Below are 17503 nucleotides of genomic sequence, written 5' to 3' on the forward strand. Positions count from 1 at the left end.
AGAGGCAGAAAAGGCCTCGACTCTGTGTAAGCACTGCTCAGCAGTAACTGAAGCATCCCTCTATTATCAACACTGTTTCCAGCACAAATCCAAAAAAGAGCCCCATGCTAGCTACTGTGGAGAAAATTAACGCTATCCTGGCCAAGACTAGCACAGTTCTGGCAGAAGTCATCAGCTGAAGTGAGGGGGTGAAAAACTTAGTAACTTAAGTGGGTCATGAAACCAGCAAGTGGCTTAGTTTCACCTTGGCTTGCTATAAATTTCAGAGGCTTGTTTCCATGCAGAAGATACCCAAATCTTACATTTTTTGAAGTGGAATAAGAACAATTGTATCAGGAAAGAAACTTAGGAATTTTGTATGGCATAAGGCATGCCCTGTATCTCTGAGAGCTAGCAGCTTTGGTATTTCTTGATATCTCCCTCTGTAGTAGACAGATACAGCACACATCTTATCTTAAGCCCTGAGGCATGAAGTTTCCTCTTTCCAAAACTATAAGCATTCACTGTTGATATCGAAGAGCGGATATTCTTGTTACTGAGTGGTCCAAATATCAGCTTGCTCACTGCCCTGTAACACAGGCTTAGAAGGTTACAGCAGTGTTGTTTCAGGGTCATAAAATGTTACCTAGTGGTACTAGTAAATGCTGCTGGTGGTTGGATTTCCTGTAGTCTTCCGGCAGAACTGGAAAAACTTAAACATGACTGCCTTTCCATTAGGTATGCTTGCTACTACTTGCATTTGCTTCATGCTTGAAAATTTCCAGCAGAGCATAGGAAGTTAACCTCAGAGTAACATTTTTATTGTATTCTAGTGCTGGACTACAACAGACTGTCTCAAGAACTGTAGCTACTGGTGGAAGAGTTCAAGGCATGTTACTAAGAAGTAAATCAGTACCCCAAAATAAAACTGTTCCGTTTGTAAACATTCCCCTGGCTGATGGACAGGTATCAAACCTTTTTTTTTTTAAAAAAAAAAAAACAACCCTTTTCATCTTACAGTAGTTGATAAACGTGAATAGTCTGATAGTGATAGCTCTTGCTATTCCTAAATGAGCTGCTGCTAAACAAAAGGAAAAATGGTTACTAAAGTTTTGCAGTGTAGCAGGGAAGCACATGATTTTCAGAAAAGCTGGCCGTGCAAGTAAAAACTTTCAGAGTAGTTTTTCTTAAAACTGTTTCTCTTCATGTTTAGACACTCTGTACGGCTGGTGGAGACCTCCATAATATTGATGTGCAACTACTAAATCAAGATACAGTACAGCATATTCATAACTTAGTGGTAAGCTTAAACTAGTTTTCATCTTACAGTAGTTGATAAACTGTGAATAGTCTGATAGTGATAGCTCTTGCTATTCCTAAATGAGCTGCTGCTAAACAAAAGGAAAAATGGTTACTAAAGTTTTGCAGTGTAGCAGGGAAGCACATGATTTTCAGAAAAGCTGGCCGTGCAAGTAAAAACTTTCAGAGTAGTTTTTCTTAAAACTGTTTCTCTTCATGTTTAGACACTCTGTACGGCTGGTGGAGACCTCCATAATATTGATGTGCAACTACTAAATCAAGATACAGTACAGCATATTCATAACTTAGTGGTAAGCTTAAACTAGCAGGCTTACATATAAATATTCAGATACCTAGTCTCAGGTTTTCATGTGAGATACTGCCATGAATGGAAATTCTAAGTGCTTTAACCCTTCTGAGGTTAAGCCTAAATTGGTTGGTATAAATTGGAGGGAGGAATAGGGCAAGGGAGGAACAGGGAGGGGAGAACTGCTGCACACAGATAATGTGTAAAAGTAAATGCACTTAAATAAGCATGTGCATTTTGGTAATTGCCTGGGGGACAACAGAAGCCTAAACTCTTCCTTCTAGATTGCTCTGGTGTCTCTCCTACCATGTGAGCAAACTCCCATTATCTATCTCATATTCAGAGGCTTACAAAGCTACAGCTAAGTTTTGATTCTTGTTATAATCTGTCTATTATTTTATGTCCCTTGCTGAGTAAGAACTATACTTCTGTTAATTCTCTGCTGCAATTGAATAGTAACTGCCTTACCTTTGGTTCAGGGAAGTAAATTGTTTTGAAGCAGAATGAAGTTGAACAGAACTTTGTAGCACATAGTGCCTGACTCTTCTGAAGATGAGGGTACCTGGGCTTTTGGATGAAGTAATGTGCAGCACTAGAAATCTATCTAGACATAAGAAATATTAATCCTTTTACAGTCTTGCAGGTATTTAGTCTTGAATGCAGCCATATGAATTAAGCTAAAGATCTGGAAGCAGTTGTATTTTATAACATGGACCTGCCTCTGTAGGTAGAGAATGGGGGAGTGCTTGCTCACTGCTTGCTTTAGCAATAGTGACTTTTCTCTTTATTCTTCCAAGTTCTGTTGGGTAGCTTGAACTAAAATGATTTTTTTCCCCCCTTAGAGTGAGCTGACTGTACTATGTGGAAAGGCAACAGCTAAACCAAGTTAATGGAACTGTCTTGTGACTAGAGAATGTTCATGACAGCTCTTGCTTGCTGCCTCTGAAGTGTTTAGAGAATGTCTATAATGTCTTAATAAAGCTGTATAACTGCCCAGTAAATGTTTTTATATAAAAGCTTACAATGTGATGTGTATTATTAAATTCCTGTTATCTCTGTGAAGGATACAAAAGCAGAAGAAAATAATTCTACTTTTCCAACCTCTTTATAAAAGGCTTAGTTAACATCTAACCTCAGTTCACAGTAAAATGAACAGTAATAGGTTGTATGTAGGAAATAAGTTTTAACTCTGATATTCTAAATAGGACTCTTTTACATAACTATTCATAAGTATAGAGCTCTTTAGTGTCATTCTTCCATGCATGCCACAAGCAGAATGTACTGTTGGTTTACTACTCATGTTTAGTCTTCTCAGAATCTAACTCTGGAATTAAGCTGAAGTGCAAGTTTCTAAATTCTTGCATAGCATTTTAAGGCATGTAACTTTAGTTCTGTGGTGACATATATGAATCTGACACAGGAATAAAACCTATTTCCAGTCTTGTGCTGTGATGTAATGTGCAAGATGACAGGTAGTAACCCAGACTTACTGTAATTTGTGGTGTCAACCCAATTTTTCTAGTACTTATGTACTTTTGAGTAACTTGTAGGACAGGCTTTTAACAACATCTTTCCAGGTGAAGATGCCAGTCCAGCAGTCACAATTTTCAGAACTTGAGGATGTACTTGGCTGTTACTCTGCCAGTGGTGATTTCAATTAAAGTGTTTTCACTGTGGTAAAGGATGGTATGAAAGACTCCTACAGTCTTTAAACTAAAACATTAGTTTAACAATGAAATCTAGATTACTTTTTCTTCTGTTCTGCTTCCACCCTTGTTTCACTTCAGGAAACAAAGGTCACAAGTTTCAAATAAGGAGGGGAAAAAAAAAAAAGCTGTCCAAGGCATGGGAGACAAAACTGGTAAAGAATATGAAGTCAAAACACTATGAAACCTAGTTTAAAACTATGCTCTCACTTGGTAACCAGAAAATACAGGAATAAACCTCTCATTCAGATTACACATGAAGCTTACAGAAAATTCATGAATAGTTAGTTTTGTAACTCAATAGTTTAACCTGAATTAACATCCATTTTCCCTTAAATGGATAAGAACATCACATCAATGTGGTATCAGCTTTTGATTATTGCAGGCAAATGGACATTTCAACATGAATGATTTAACTATTCACTCTCATACTACACTAACCAAAATTGCAATGCAGTACTGAAACCTGGAGCTTCATGAATTTTTTTGAAAAGGTACAGTGTTAGGCATGCTTTGCAAGACAGGCCAAGACACCTTTTGTTGTGGATCTCAGTTGGGGTTTAGGTATGATGGTAGTCATACTACAAAAATAGCTGCTAGTGTTTAATCCAGCCTGCTGCTGTTAAAGTATTTTCTGAGTTGCAATTTAGAGATCAGCTTTTTTGTGACTAAAAGGCTAATACTAAGCTGGGAAAGTGTTTCTGGGCCCTGACACCATGGGCAAATTCACAGGATGTACACTGTAATGAAGCACAAGGACTCTTCAATCAACTGAAGTCATTCTTATGAATTATCACCAAGCTAGGAAGCCTCCAGAACTCCCTTTGTATCTACAAGGTTCCTTTTAAATTTGGTAAGAGAGGCACACAATTAACTGCCCCACACCTTCTCTACAGTGATTGTTTGAACTTCATACTTGCATCAGCCTAAGACTATAATGGAAGGTTATGGCTTAATATCTAAAATACAATTTTCCTATTACATCCTATTTAGAGGGCTGAAAAATTGCTGCATATCCACAGATAAGTCTTTGACATGTTTCATTTTTTCAAACAGCAGTAATCTTTCTTCCACTGATTACTTCTAACTTCTTTGCAACATCTTTTATATGAACAGGCACCAAACCACTGTCAGTATCTTACGAATAAATATTCACTGTGAACACTTCGGTAAATTAAATGCACTCAAGAGGACAGAGAAGACCTTCTATGACAGTCAACTTTAGGTCAGTTTTAGATACCGTACATGCAAAAATAGATATGTCAGCCAGTAAGGTAGACAAGACTTCCTGAGTTTGTTTCCTTTCAGCTTCTTGAGGCCAATATTAAAGGTATTAAAGAAAAAGTGTCAACTAAAAAAATGGTTCTAACACAGCTCTGGTGATCACATTTTCTTCCTCCCCCAACATACAGAATACTCATTTGTTTATAGTACCACCTCTAACATAAGTGTTTAAGTTGCAGCTGTTTATTACTGAGAACACTCAACTAATGTTTATTTGATTATTCATAGGACAGTCACATTAGCCCAGTTAAAGCATTAATAGCTATGTTAAGCATTAATCTTCATCAGTAAACTACTAAAGTATTAGTAACTGTAGTAGTATATTACTTGCAACTTAAATACTGAAACCAAGACAGTATAGATTGTGAATTTATGTGAAGTTTTTCTACACTACAACTTTGTAAAGGGATACCCTCTTAGTAGAGCAGGAGATACACATAAGGGCAATGCTGAAGAAGTTACCACTCATTGAAAGATGCTGCTGTCAGGAGCCTAAATTAATGCAATCTCAGGACTGAAACAGAACTAGACTAACTCACTCATGCAGTGATCAGCTTCCCTCCACACCTTCACTTCAGCACACTATCCAAAAAGTTACCATGAATCCCTTCCTCTCTGCCCCTGAAAAAAGTAGTTTGAAAGCAAGGAGTTAAAACATTTAGAGTACATACTGTTTCCCAAGGAGGTAAATCCTAAAGCTACTACTTAAAAGCAGAAGACAGGCATTTTAATTGTTTAAGCATTACAGGTTAACATGACTGACTTCTTGGAGAAATGAATCAGGAGAAAGGATCAGTATGAAACCATGGCTTCATGAAAAGCAACCCAAAGTTTTAATAAATGAAAATAAAGATTCACTAGATGAGAATGCCACAGCATAAGAAGTCAATACTGAAATACAGGTCAAACAGTATTTATTCTTGCATCAGTTTTAGAGTCTATAACAAGGATGTTCAGCAACACTCAAATGCCAATGCCTACCCAAGCACATGGAAACCCTTGGAGTTTGTCCCTCCAACCTATTGGTAAAGTGTCAACAACTATCTGAGCAACAACTAAACAAGTCACACTTCAGATTTGTAAAGAAAAGTAGAGGCATCTTTCAAGTTCCTTGCTTCAACAGGGAAGGAAACCTCACTATAGAGAAGCAGCTTACCAACCAAAGTTCACGCACAGTTCCTTAACATTGTAACAAAATGCTTAGATAACTAACTGTACCTGATAATTATTTAAGGTCACATTTTTGCTTTCTTGTAGTATTTTTACCAATTAAAAGCATATAAAAAGGAACAGAACTGAAGCTGGAGAACTTAATGTCTTAACAGCTAAAACAAAGTGCAGACTACTGGAAAAGTAACAAAGCCATCTACATTTAATATGTTCCCAGGTCAAAAATTTTTGTCAAGTACAATACTAATAATCTCTTTACAAACTGTGTTAATGCAACCACAAGTTGCCGGGCATAATGTTCATTTTTACAGAGATTTTTTAGAACTGGAAACATTTCTCTAGGAAGTCAGGCTGAATCAGGCTTTGAATTGGATTCAAAGGCTAAGAGAAAGATGCCATTATTTGGGGATTTAATCATGTTCATTTGAAAGGTTTTGTTACCTTCTGATTGTACTCGGATATCCTTGTGTTTTCTTCATACAAAGGGGACATGCCTGCAGCCTTCCTCATGCCCATTTAGTCATATCTCATTTCAAGAAGAGACTTTTATATGTGGCACACAATTGTTACCTAACTGCAACCTAGTCTTAAAGCAGCTTCAGCCTCCCTGTGTTTATAAAATGTCTACCATCTACATAGTCTCTTTGTACACAGAATAGTTAAAGCCACTGTAAAAGTAAGAGTTACAAGGCAAAAGAAATATATTATACACCAACTGCTTTTATTTAATTTCAGAAACCGTTCACAAGATGGTAGAAAAAACTTACAACCACTTCTAATTTAGTCTTCCATTGTTCCCAGTCAGCTCTAAACCCATTATGTGCAAAGCCCATTTACCATGCATCTAGATGATAGATACAGGCTATGAAATTCTTTATTCTACTTGTAGCAGCTTATGCAGGTGCAGCCAAATACCAAGCCTCAGGACAAATTGTACACAAACTTTACAATGTAGAATTTGAATTTAAAATATGAAACTTAAAATCTACACAAAACTGGTAAAAATCAAGCACAGATACGAGGACAAACTTAAAACCCATGTGAAAAGGAGTCTCGTCTTCCTTTCAAGTGCTTTATTCTGCTACACAGTCAAAATGAAGATGTAAGCTTGTGGTTAGTTTAAATTACACTCTGTAGATACTATAGACCAATTTAAAAGTTACACATACAGCAATAGATGTCCATTGGTTCATCTGGATTACTTATACAATCCAGCTGGATTGTTGAAAACAAGTCAGGCAAAATTTGAAAGAAAATCCTTGTGCAACTTTTTAGACAAACGTTTACTGATGGGCACACTGTACCCCAGGTCCATGATGGCTGCTTTCTTCATCAGAACTATCGTTATAAGCTTCACGTCTCTGGCCACCACCTGAACCACGAGTGGTATCAAATTCCTGAAGATCTACCTCTTCTGCATCACCAATTACATTGGGAAATTCTGGTCTAGCTGGCAGAAGATCTTCAAGTTCCTGCCCCAAAAAAAGAAGTGTATTCAGTACTGCATCTACAACTGCTAAATAAAGTGAGCAGTTTCCCACAACTTTAAGACTCCCCCTCTCAGAGCAGGATTGGTTTAGAAGTCTAAGCTGATGTAAACCGTGAAGTGCATACTCATTTAAAAGTATCCAAAATATTTGTATCAACTGGAAGACGCCACTTAAAGAAAACCAACAGCTCCACATATCATCAACCAAAAGTGCAATCAGTAAATACAGTTGCACTCTGAAAACTTATCACACAGCAGCAGGAAGATTCTTCCTCCTGCCCTCGTCTGCCTAACATCTGCACAGCTCTTAAACGTAGGTTCCATAAATTCATATTCCAATGGGTACTTTCAAGTTACACGTTGCCCACAAACAGCGTTACAAGAACAATTGTACTTGCATCTAAATTTAAGCACTGAAAGCAAGCACGTGAGGAACAACACACGCACTTCGCGTACACTGTCAAATAAGGACCACCACATTTATGCTTGAAAAACTACTTACTGAAAGCTTTTCTGGGCTAATCCAGTTATTTTCAGGAAACTGAACGTCAAATTTAATGTAAAGATCCCCCTTCTCAAAAGGATTGCGATACTGTGGCATTCCTTCACCTCTGACTACGCGAACACAACCTGTAATTCAAAGAGAAGTAGGCTGGAGAGTGCTATTTCATAACAGATCTTCCTCTATACAATTCTCTTCATTTCTCTAGCCTAGGTTCAGTTAACAGGACAACAAGAATGGGACTAAGTGTTCAAGAATCACAAAAGCATAGTCAAAGAAGTCCTTATCAGGTCAAGCTTACCTGGTTCAATTACTTTTCCAGGAGGATATTTAACCACAATTTGACGTCCATCAAGGTGCTTAAATGTGAACTGAAATCCACACAGTGCTTCGACAAGTCCAATCTTGTGTGTCATATGCAAGTCATTCCCATCGCGCTGGAACACCTAAAAAACAGGGAGATATCTTTTCTAGTCCTATAATCATATCTCCACAAGACTCATTATTTAGAATTTATTATTATTTATTCTTAAAATTCAATGTCAGAGCAACAGCCTTTGTTCAAAGTTAACTTGATTCTGTTAATTCAAATAGCTTAACATGCTTGGAAAGTTTGTGCATGCTCGGAAAGTTTGTGCCTGATGAAAGCATCATCTAAGATAAGGCAAACCACACTATATACTATGATGGACGGTTCAAACTGAACAAGAAGGGCTGTATAGCAGCAGTGCTCTCTTAGCCCCAAGATCTTCTACACAAGCAACCTATAAACAAAACTTGTAACAGTTTGACACTACTTTCCCTGCACCAGGGTACAAAACCCCACATCTTTGTTTCTCAACATTTAACTAGTCATCATGCATATCTGCTTCAGCCAACATTATCTACAGCAGGGCTTTGATCAATTAGTCCACAGCTGTCGTAAGTGATCTTTAAGCCATATCACTCAGGATTCTTAATCAGAGTAAATGTAAGCTTTATCCACTGGCAGAACCATGACTCCCACCTCAAGGGAAATTTTAAGAACACTAAAAGTCAGTCTAGTTTTACTCACTAGGACACAGGGAACACTATTTTCCAGAACTGTTAATACTGTAAAACTAGATGTACTTCATTAGAGGACTAAGACAGAAGTAGCATCCACCATCTGGTATTTGATGCCATCATGCACATCTGACTGTTCTGTATGCTTACAGACTGTTTCTCCCTTATCATAGTCAGAATCAACTGCGATGCCACATTTCAACCAGTATTACAGAAGAAAGAAGAGAAGAATGTGTAAAGAGCTATGCAAAACTGATTGACAAATTAGCAGTCCCTGACACAGCTTTGAAAAGCTTGCAAAGTACCTAATTTTCAGATAACCAACATTATATCCTTAATATGTGACTGGAATTTAAATTTGTACCCAATGCTATTCTTTATCTCGCAACAGAACTTCCCCCACCACCATTTCATTCAACATTTTTTCCAGAGTATAACACACAAACTATTTCTTATTTCAACATAGTAATACCTGGCCTTTCTAAACAAAAGCATTCAAAAAAAAAAAAGCAGCAGTCACCTGAACTCTGCCCTAAGGGAGTTTTAACACAGAAAAATATAAAATTGCAATATTTAATTCAAAAGTGCAATGTATATACTCCAGAATACAGTAAGCATAAGCTTTAACAAACTAGAATAAAATAATCGTGGTTTTTTTTTTTTAAATGACTCAGTAACATCAGCATTCTGTGTTATATTTCCACAACCACAGCAGCAGAGATAGAAAGCACCATCTCCAGATTTTAATAGGAGTTCCCTGCCGTGTCACAAGACATTGGAAAAAAAAGCAACACCTAGCATTTTGTTAGTGTCACAAGCAAAGCAGATTGAAGTTAACATCCTGAATGGCTCTTCACTGCATCCATTGTATCAAAGTCAGCCTGAGCTTACCTGAGAAAGCTACCTTTTATTAGCTTTAAGAAGCACCAGAATCCAGCATGTCCTCTGGCTACAGGCTTGCAAAGTTTTTTCTGGCTCACCATGAAAGCCATGTTACTTGCTATAAATCTATTAAAAGCTATTCACCATCTCTCCCAGAGCTGCAACTATATGAATTACTTTAAAATGAACAGCCATCTATACCACTTAAAGACTAGGATAAAAGGCATTTAAAATATAAACTCAAAAGCATTACCTCATTCTCTTTTTCTTGGAGTAAGAGGACAATATCACCTGGTTCCACACCTGGAGCCTGATCTGCTTCTCCACTAAATGTAATTCTTTGTCCATGTTTCATGCCTTTGTCTACATGGACTTCAAGTATTTTTACCTCTTTGATCACCTTCTTCCCTTCACATTTTTTACAGCGGTCTTTTTCATTAATTACTTCACCTAAAGAAAGACAAATTTTGAGTTCAGAGATTTCCTCATAATTGCATCTGATTCTGAAGACAAACTATTTTACAGTAGGCTAAAGAATACATGCAACACAACTAGTAATTTAGATGTTGCTTTATGAATTCCTCACAAGAGGAAAGCCAGGCTTAATTTACCCTAGCTGGAAGAGGGGGAAGAAAAAATAAAAAAAAAAAGCGGAGTGGGAGTGGGTGGGAATACAAAGATACACATAACCTTCCAAGCTGTCTTATCAAGGATTTTGAAAAGTAAGAGTGCTTCAGAGAAAGGCAAAACAAGACTTTGTCTATAGCTCCTAGTGTTCCTTACATCTTAATTTGACTCCTGTATCCTTACCACTCAACTTACTATTCTTAAAAAAAAAAAGCCTACTTTTCCATTCCTTGTTATGCTGGAGGATGACAGCTGTAACAGAAAGGATGAAGCTAAAACCAAACTGAAGCATCTCCCCTCCCTTAAAAGAACACAAATTTCAAACTATTTCAATTAATTTGGAAGCTTAGTTCCACTTCTGTTAACAACAGTGAAAAAAAGATTACTGGGTTCTGTTCATTGACAGCCACATTTTGCAGTATACCACCACAACGAAGTACTATGTAAATGCAGCAGTAGAACTAGAGAGTCTTGCATTCAAAATGGGGGGAAGAGATCTGGTCAAATCAAAGTTTCATGTAAGAGCAACATATAGGTTTTCCCACAGAAAGGATCTAACATTTTCTGACACATAAGGGATTTCACTTTCGTACTCTGAAACTGAATAGTTTTTCACATTGTCCGTCACCTCTAGCAAGGCAATTACTTTTTCCAGCAAAATAAAGGATGACTATCCAAAAACAGCTTAAATTCTCTGTTCTACTTCATCTTTATTGTTCAAGTAAGCTATTGTCTTAGTAACTAAAATATTAGGCCACATGCACTGTACAATTTCAGTACTTATTTCCAATACTGCTCTAAGTGTTACAAGCAGATGCACTTGGCTTAAGACCTTAAACTTGCCAGCTTACACCACCTTTCTGTGAAACAAAGCATAACGTTATGATGCAGTTGAAACTACTAAATATGTAGGTTAGGTATGTGAACTGTGAAAACAAGATGTTCAAGACAACATCATTTATGAAATGTTTTGACTAGTCACAAAATACAACTCGTTGTAATTTCTGAGTATTGTGAAGAGTAAAATAATCCACAAGGTGATGTTACTACTTTGCAAACTGCGGAAGATGTAAAAAGGAATCACATGAAGTGCAGATCATGTGCTGAACTTGTTCCCCCAAATGCAACCAATTCAGCAAAAGGTATCTTCTTAATTTGAAGAAGTTAAAATCCAACTTTAGGTTTCCATTTTTAACCTAAACCTGTCCTTGGATATTAGGAGACTGCAAAAAGACAGTAAGTTCCTAAAACAACAAAATCTTGGTTTTTACTTTAACACAAGAGTAATAGCAATAAGTAATATTCACATCTAAGTGTTTTTAAAAACAACCAATCCCTACTGTTCAAGCTTCCAGGCTGCTTTTCAGTACATTAAACACTGTAAATCTTGCTGTTGTTCCAAGTAAAATGATTTCTCCATGTTGACATCAGATTGAGAACCAACTGACTAGATGGGAGCAAAACCATCCTGCATAAGTTCCTCCTGAGATTTAACCAGGAGGTTGAATCCAACTAAATGCATTTAGTAACATAGAAGAGCTTGGCCTACCTTCTCCGTTGCAGTCAGAGCATACAGACTGCATCTGCTGAACCATTCCAGGAGCCAGCTGTCTGATCATGATACGTACACCTCTACCCCGGCAAGCATTACATTTCTGAACGGCTCCAGCCTTCCCTCCCTGCCTAGAATAGAAAGCACCAGTTGCATGAAAAATAAGTTTTTCAGAAACATATGACAAAAAACCCCCTACATCAGTAGGTTAACATGCCTAATTGCACTGCCAATTATAATTAGGTTCTCTCCTCCCCCCTTCCCCCCAAACAAAGCCCTTGAATAGTTCCAGTTCCATCAACAGTATCATTCAAGTTCAACAATTTTCTAGTCTGAGAACAGGCTCCAGTACATCAAACACTGATAAAGATCTGACATAAGAGATGCTTCATTACACTATATGCCAACAAAGCAACCAGAGAACTCAAAAATATAAACAAACTTACCCATTGCATGCACTACAAAGGACATTCTTGCTAAGTTGTAGCTTAGTTGTCTTTCCATTATACAGATCTTCTAAAGAGACTCTACAAAATAAAGCATTTCTCCTGGGTTATCATTTAACAACTTACTTTCCCCATGCAATTAAAATACTTGCCTAGGACAAATTAAAGAAAAAACAGATCTTCATAAAAGGACTAAATCTGCTATTAAAATAAGATTTTTAAAGCACCATTTTAGCTTTCACAAGGAGTCATTAAAAACTATTCCATACATATGAATATACACATGTAATCCTGAATATAGTTTCAGAGAAAAGCTGTAATTTAATCAGAAGAAACCAGAAAGGATTGCTTGTGTTTCTCAATAGGAAACAAGTTGATCTAGCATTTTAGGTTTTATTATATAGTCATAGTTGATTTTTTTTGTTTTGTTTTAGTTCTACCAGGCAGGTGAAAAACAAACCTCTAGACAGTCCTGACAGTATTTATAGCATGCATACATAAGAACACATACCACTCTATTGGGCTTTCCACACAAGATAGTTTAGTGGGGAGGGGTTAGCATGTCCCCAAGGCCACTTAATTCTTTAGATTTGTTCATGTTTCAATTTTTTTAGAAGCTCTTGAATACACTATCAAACTCCAATAACCTTCATATATTGATAGACGTTTATGAACACATTTAGTGTTTCTCCTAAAAGGGTTTGTTAGTGGATAGAAATTTCAACTCAATGTATTGAGAAAAGGTTGCCTGGCATCAGTGTTTACAAATAACAACAAAACCAAAGATAGTAATACAGCGTGCAGTACTAGCTACTAAACTACGCAAGCATGTAAAAGTAAACAGACTTTACTAAGGACAGTTTGCCAACCACAGGAAAGATGCAGCCTAACTTAAGAACTTAGAATGGACCTGCTCAGCAGGCAAAAAGCCAGTCATGACTGCAAGCAGAGATCTACAAAACACAATTAGATGTGATATTCAAGCATAGCTTTAAAAAAAACCAAAAACCACCAAAACCAAACCCACCACACACACACTTTGCCATTAATTATGCAGTTCAACTTTAGTTCCAGGTGGTATTATGCTAAGAATGCAAGTCAGCTTAAGTCCTTCCAGAGCCTTAGTACCTCTGCTTCCCTAAGAATCCACCTAATGAGTAATACTTGGTTGTTGAATGCTTTTTCAGATTAGAACTTCCAAACATAATTAAGGGGCAAAACCAAGGAAAATAATGCTAACAAGGTATATACAGGCTAATAACCAGGCAAAGCAAAGTATTAGGTAGTCTATAAGATTAACCAATCATGAAAAGTAACTCAAGATGACTGCCTTCTAGGCTACGCAGGACATGCAGGTCTGAAAAGTAGGTGCAGACTGCAGAGTATCTCAACTGAGAAGCGTATCAAGAATATAAACTAGCAGAGTCAAGTACTGATCAGGAAAGCTTGAAAGTACAAATTGCAGTATCAAGATACTCACTTGAGTGGATGCATCATATCTTCTCCTCTTCTTCTACCATTACGACTTCTACTCTGACCACCCATGAAATTGAACAATCCACCACCAAAGATATGGGAGAAAATATCGTCCATTCCACTGCTTCCACCACTACCTTCTCGAAGACCCTGTTCTCCATATCTATCATATAACTCACGTTTCTCTGGATTTGACAATACTTCATAGGCAAAGCTTATTTCTTTGAACTAGAAGAAGAACAGAGTCAAAACAATGCATGATAATTTAGAACTTCAAGGGAACATTTTACTACTGTTTCTTGCCCAGCATGAACACCCGGTTAAGAAGGTACACAACTGAACAGTTTTCCACCCTCCTTCTAATAGACTTAGAAGTCAGACTTGGGCTTAGTTGTGTTACCCCTTATCATAAAATATGACATTTTATTGCAAAACTTTGTTGACTTTGTTCTTTACTGTGCCTAGCATAAGACAGTTTTCTTACAAACAAAAAAAAAATCCAACCAAAGAAGAAAACCCCCAAGTACACAATATTGCAGTAGCCAACAGGCAAAAAACCCGAACAGTTACATACTAATGGCAAAGACTTCAAGATATGTTAGGCACTTAAAATACACTAACAATTGAGCAACTTACTAAAATGCATATTAATGTGTTTGTCCTCAAAACAAACCAATATCTTTTCATAGTCATCTCTGCTCACCTCTAACAACCATTAGAACTTCAGTTCTGTTAAAGAGAATCAGCTGAGTCAACTTAATTGGCATTTTTTTAATTGCTATTAGCATAACAAATCTAATTCAACCTTCCCACATATGTAATTTGTTTTATGCTACAGCAGTTTCAAGAACCTCCACACTTACATTTTTCCACATTGGAAAAACTTGGAAAACTGACTATCTTTTTCAAATACCTACGTAGATGCCAATGCCAGCTGACATCATCTTGGCAGATGAAGAGAGGCAGTTTTTCCCTCAGCATTACCTTCTCAACCAATTTGACCCAGCCAACTGCTGCATTTTTTCACGAAGTACACTGGTAGATTTTGAGATTGGGAAGAAGTAGACAAGACAGGGTTCCCTCTCACAATTACTATTTTTGAACAACTTGTAACAGCAAGCCCCCAACACCTGTATTTGGTCCCTTAGCTGCTACTGTAATAGCAAACTTCAGGAGTTTAAAAAAAAAAAAGTCTTACTTTGTCCCCTGCATTTGGATTCTTATCAGGATGGTATTCCTTGGCCAGCTTTCTGTATGCCTAGTTGAAAGAGGTACAAAATTAGTTTAAAATTTTGATTAATCAGTTCTTTTCTGAGAAACTCAAGTAGCATCTTCAGGAAGAAAGAAAATCTTAATAAAGCAAAGTAAGAAAATGAGTGTTTTGAAATCACTCATACATTGAAATGATACATAAAAAATTCTGACATTGCTATATGCATAAATTAACTACACTTGGATTTAAACACAATTATAGCACACAACAGCTAGAACTTAACTTACAGGAAGAATCACACTGGACTTTCATTAAAATTACTCACTCTATAGAATCCACTCAAAACCTACAATATGACAATTTAAGCTTCAACCCATTTGTCTTTCACCTCAAGTACAGCAATACATTAACAACAAAATGGCTGCCTCAGCTTCTCATTCAACTCTATCAGTCAATCCTCACAACAATCATTTTATTCTTCCTTTCCTATCAATAACGGAAGATTTAATCTCACTTTGAACTAAGTATATGAGTTACATGTGCAGAAACATACAGATCATTGCTTTTATTTAACTTATTGTTCTAAAACAGTAGGGGGAATAAGTACAGCCAAATGAGTCCAGAAGAGATTTTTCAGAATGGTTTTGTTTGACCAGTACTTTGACTCTCAGGACCATCACTTTTTCTACAGCAGTAGTTCATCTGTTTTGCTTATACTTTAGAGGATCAAAGCAAATAACAGGACAGGCAGAGACTTTTCCTACAGTTTCAGTTTTTGACAGTAAAGACCTCAACTCTTCCTCCGCTCCACCTCAACACACCCCAGTAACAATCAGGGGACAGATATTAATAAATTACATAGTATACAATTTTTTTTTAATTATACATATTAAAAAAGCTACAGTGATGCAACTGCAAACAACTGAAACACTGGTTCTTAGAATGGATTTTTCAAAAGCTCTATTTCTGTAGAACTGAGCATCTAAACTAGCTCTTTAGAACTACAACGTTAAGAGAGCTTTACACACAAAGCTTTACAGAGATTACAACTTTCCATTTTGTACTGGAACAAATATGATTCCTTTTTTGTGTCTGCACAGTTACTTCTCTTTACTGATTATCTTGAAATACTCTGTACTTCTGCATGCAATCAAGAAATAAAGTTTGATAAGGAACTAATGAAACAAAAATTGAATATTGATATTACAAGTCAAATATTCTAAACCACAGTAAGTGTAAATAACAAAAGTCATAGGTCTTATAGGACAAATTACCCATCAGTAACAAAGCATAATCTTCCACAAACCTACATGTTCTGTAATAATAATGGATTTTCCCCACATATTTTAAGGAGTCTAACCAAGGGAAAAAAAAAAAAAAAACAACAGAACACTAAACTGAAAACCTACACAACATTATCTCATCAGGAAAAAAGGAGCTTGCACGGTGATCTTTAAAAAGAGAGAGCACTCATGTCTTTGCTGATAACAGCATTCCAGTTTAGAGCAATTCTTAAGACTACCCATGGCCCAAAAGGAAGCTACCACTATTTATTTAATGAGAAACGGATCCAGAATCAAGGTCTACACTGGCACCATATTATAACTTCAGTAAAAATTAATTTAACTAATCAGTGTTAAAGCCTGTTCTCTCAGCCCCTTTTGACTAAGCTATTACCTATTTGTTTTCACCTTCCTATACTGTTGTATAGGTTAAAATACAGGATTGAGAGATCGCATGGATGCTTTATTAGTGACAATAAGATATAGATGAACTTCTTGCTGTTGCAGGCAGTCGGAAACTTTACATTCCATGGTAAGTCTAATCTATAACAATTAATATTGAGCAGCGCAGGTTATCTGAGTAGAAAGCTGCTGTCAGTTTTTCATTCTTACAGGACACAGATATCTTCAAGAGAATTCAGTAAGAAAAAAGATATTCTACTTGATTGTGTTCGGTATACACATACACAATCTTCTCACCGCATGCCTTCCACCTCTAACACTATTTCAACACTGCAGTTGCCTATCCCTGCACAAATTAGGCTACCACATGCATGATGGGTAACGCATAGTTGTTAATACCAGCACCACCCATCAGCGGAAGCAGGTCACTGCTAGTAAACTGTCTAGTTAATTATCCTCCCTCATGTGTAAATGGTCAATTTAGAAAAAAGTGATTTATACACTACAGAATGAAATGGACGTAATGAATTGTTATACTGATGACCGGGCTCCAAGTTTTCACCTCGCTTCTTTGTTTACCTTACCTTGTCACATTCGGCCAGGGAGGGATCAAATATGTGAGCAAAACGAAACCTCACTAAGGGCTACACGTGGGGCAGACAATGGCACCAGCTAGAACCTACTGGTCCTTCACGAGGATTTGTACACCCAAAAAGCCTTTCACTGGCTGCGAATACCGCTCTGCCGCGCGGGAGGGACGCGGCGCTGTGGGGGCGAGACGAGCGGAGTCCCGGTGGCGCCCGGAGCCGACGCGGGACCCGGCGGCGCCGGGCCGGGGACAC

General features: G+C 37.2%; 2 protein-coding genes across 4 annotated transcripts in view; one reads left to right on the plus strand and one right to left on the minus strand.

The window, feature by feature from the left end:
• The window catches only part of LOC103896801 (borealin-2), an 8388-nt gene extending 5726 nt beyond the window's left edge, over window positions 1-2662 (plus strand). For 2 of the 3 annotated variants that reach the window (XM_019471386.1, XM_009276704.2), the window contains exons 7-9: window positions 813-945; window positions 1193-1279; window positions 2428-2662. In XM_019471386.1, coding sequence (XP_019326931.1) covers window positions 813-945; window positions 1193-1279; window positions 2428-2475 — 268 coding nt within the window. In that variant the 3' untranslated portion in view covers window positions 2476-2662. The remainder of the gene's footprint in view (window positions 1-812; window positions 946-1192; window positions 1280-2427) is intronic. The other variant, XM_019471387.1, reaches the window with a different exon arrangement.
• A 2812-nt stretch (window positions 2663-5474) lies between these two features.
• DNAJA2 (DnaJ heat shock protein family (Hsp40) member A2) lies at window positions 5475-15029 on the minus strand. Its single transcript, XM_009276705.1, has 8 exons — window positions 14962-15029; window positions 13768-13991; window positions 12288-12368; window positions 11839-11972; window positions 9916-10112; window positions 8038-8182; window positions 7737-7864; window positions 5475-7217 (listed from the first exon to the last, which is right to left on the minus strand). Exons 2-8 carry the CDS (start codon window positions 13878-13880, stop codon window positions 7029-7031), a joined length of 987 nt encoding a protein of 328 aa, XP_009274980.1. The 5' UTR covers window positions 13881-13991; window positions 14962-15029; the 3' UTR covers window positions 5475-7028.
• Between the last annotated feature and the right edge of the window lie 2474 nt (window positions 15030-17503).

The sequence above is a fragment of the Aptenodytes forsteri genome, unplaced genomic scaffold, assembly GCF_000699145.1.
Source record: "Aptenodytes forsteri isolate BGI_AS27 unplaced genomic scaffold, ASM69914v1 Scaffold33, whole genome shotgun sequence".
Classification (NCBI taxonomy): Eukaryota; Metazoa; Chordata; class Aves; order Sphenisciformes; family Spheniscidae; genus Aptenodytes; species Aptenodytes forsteri.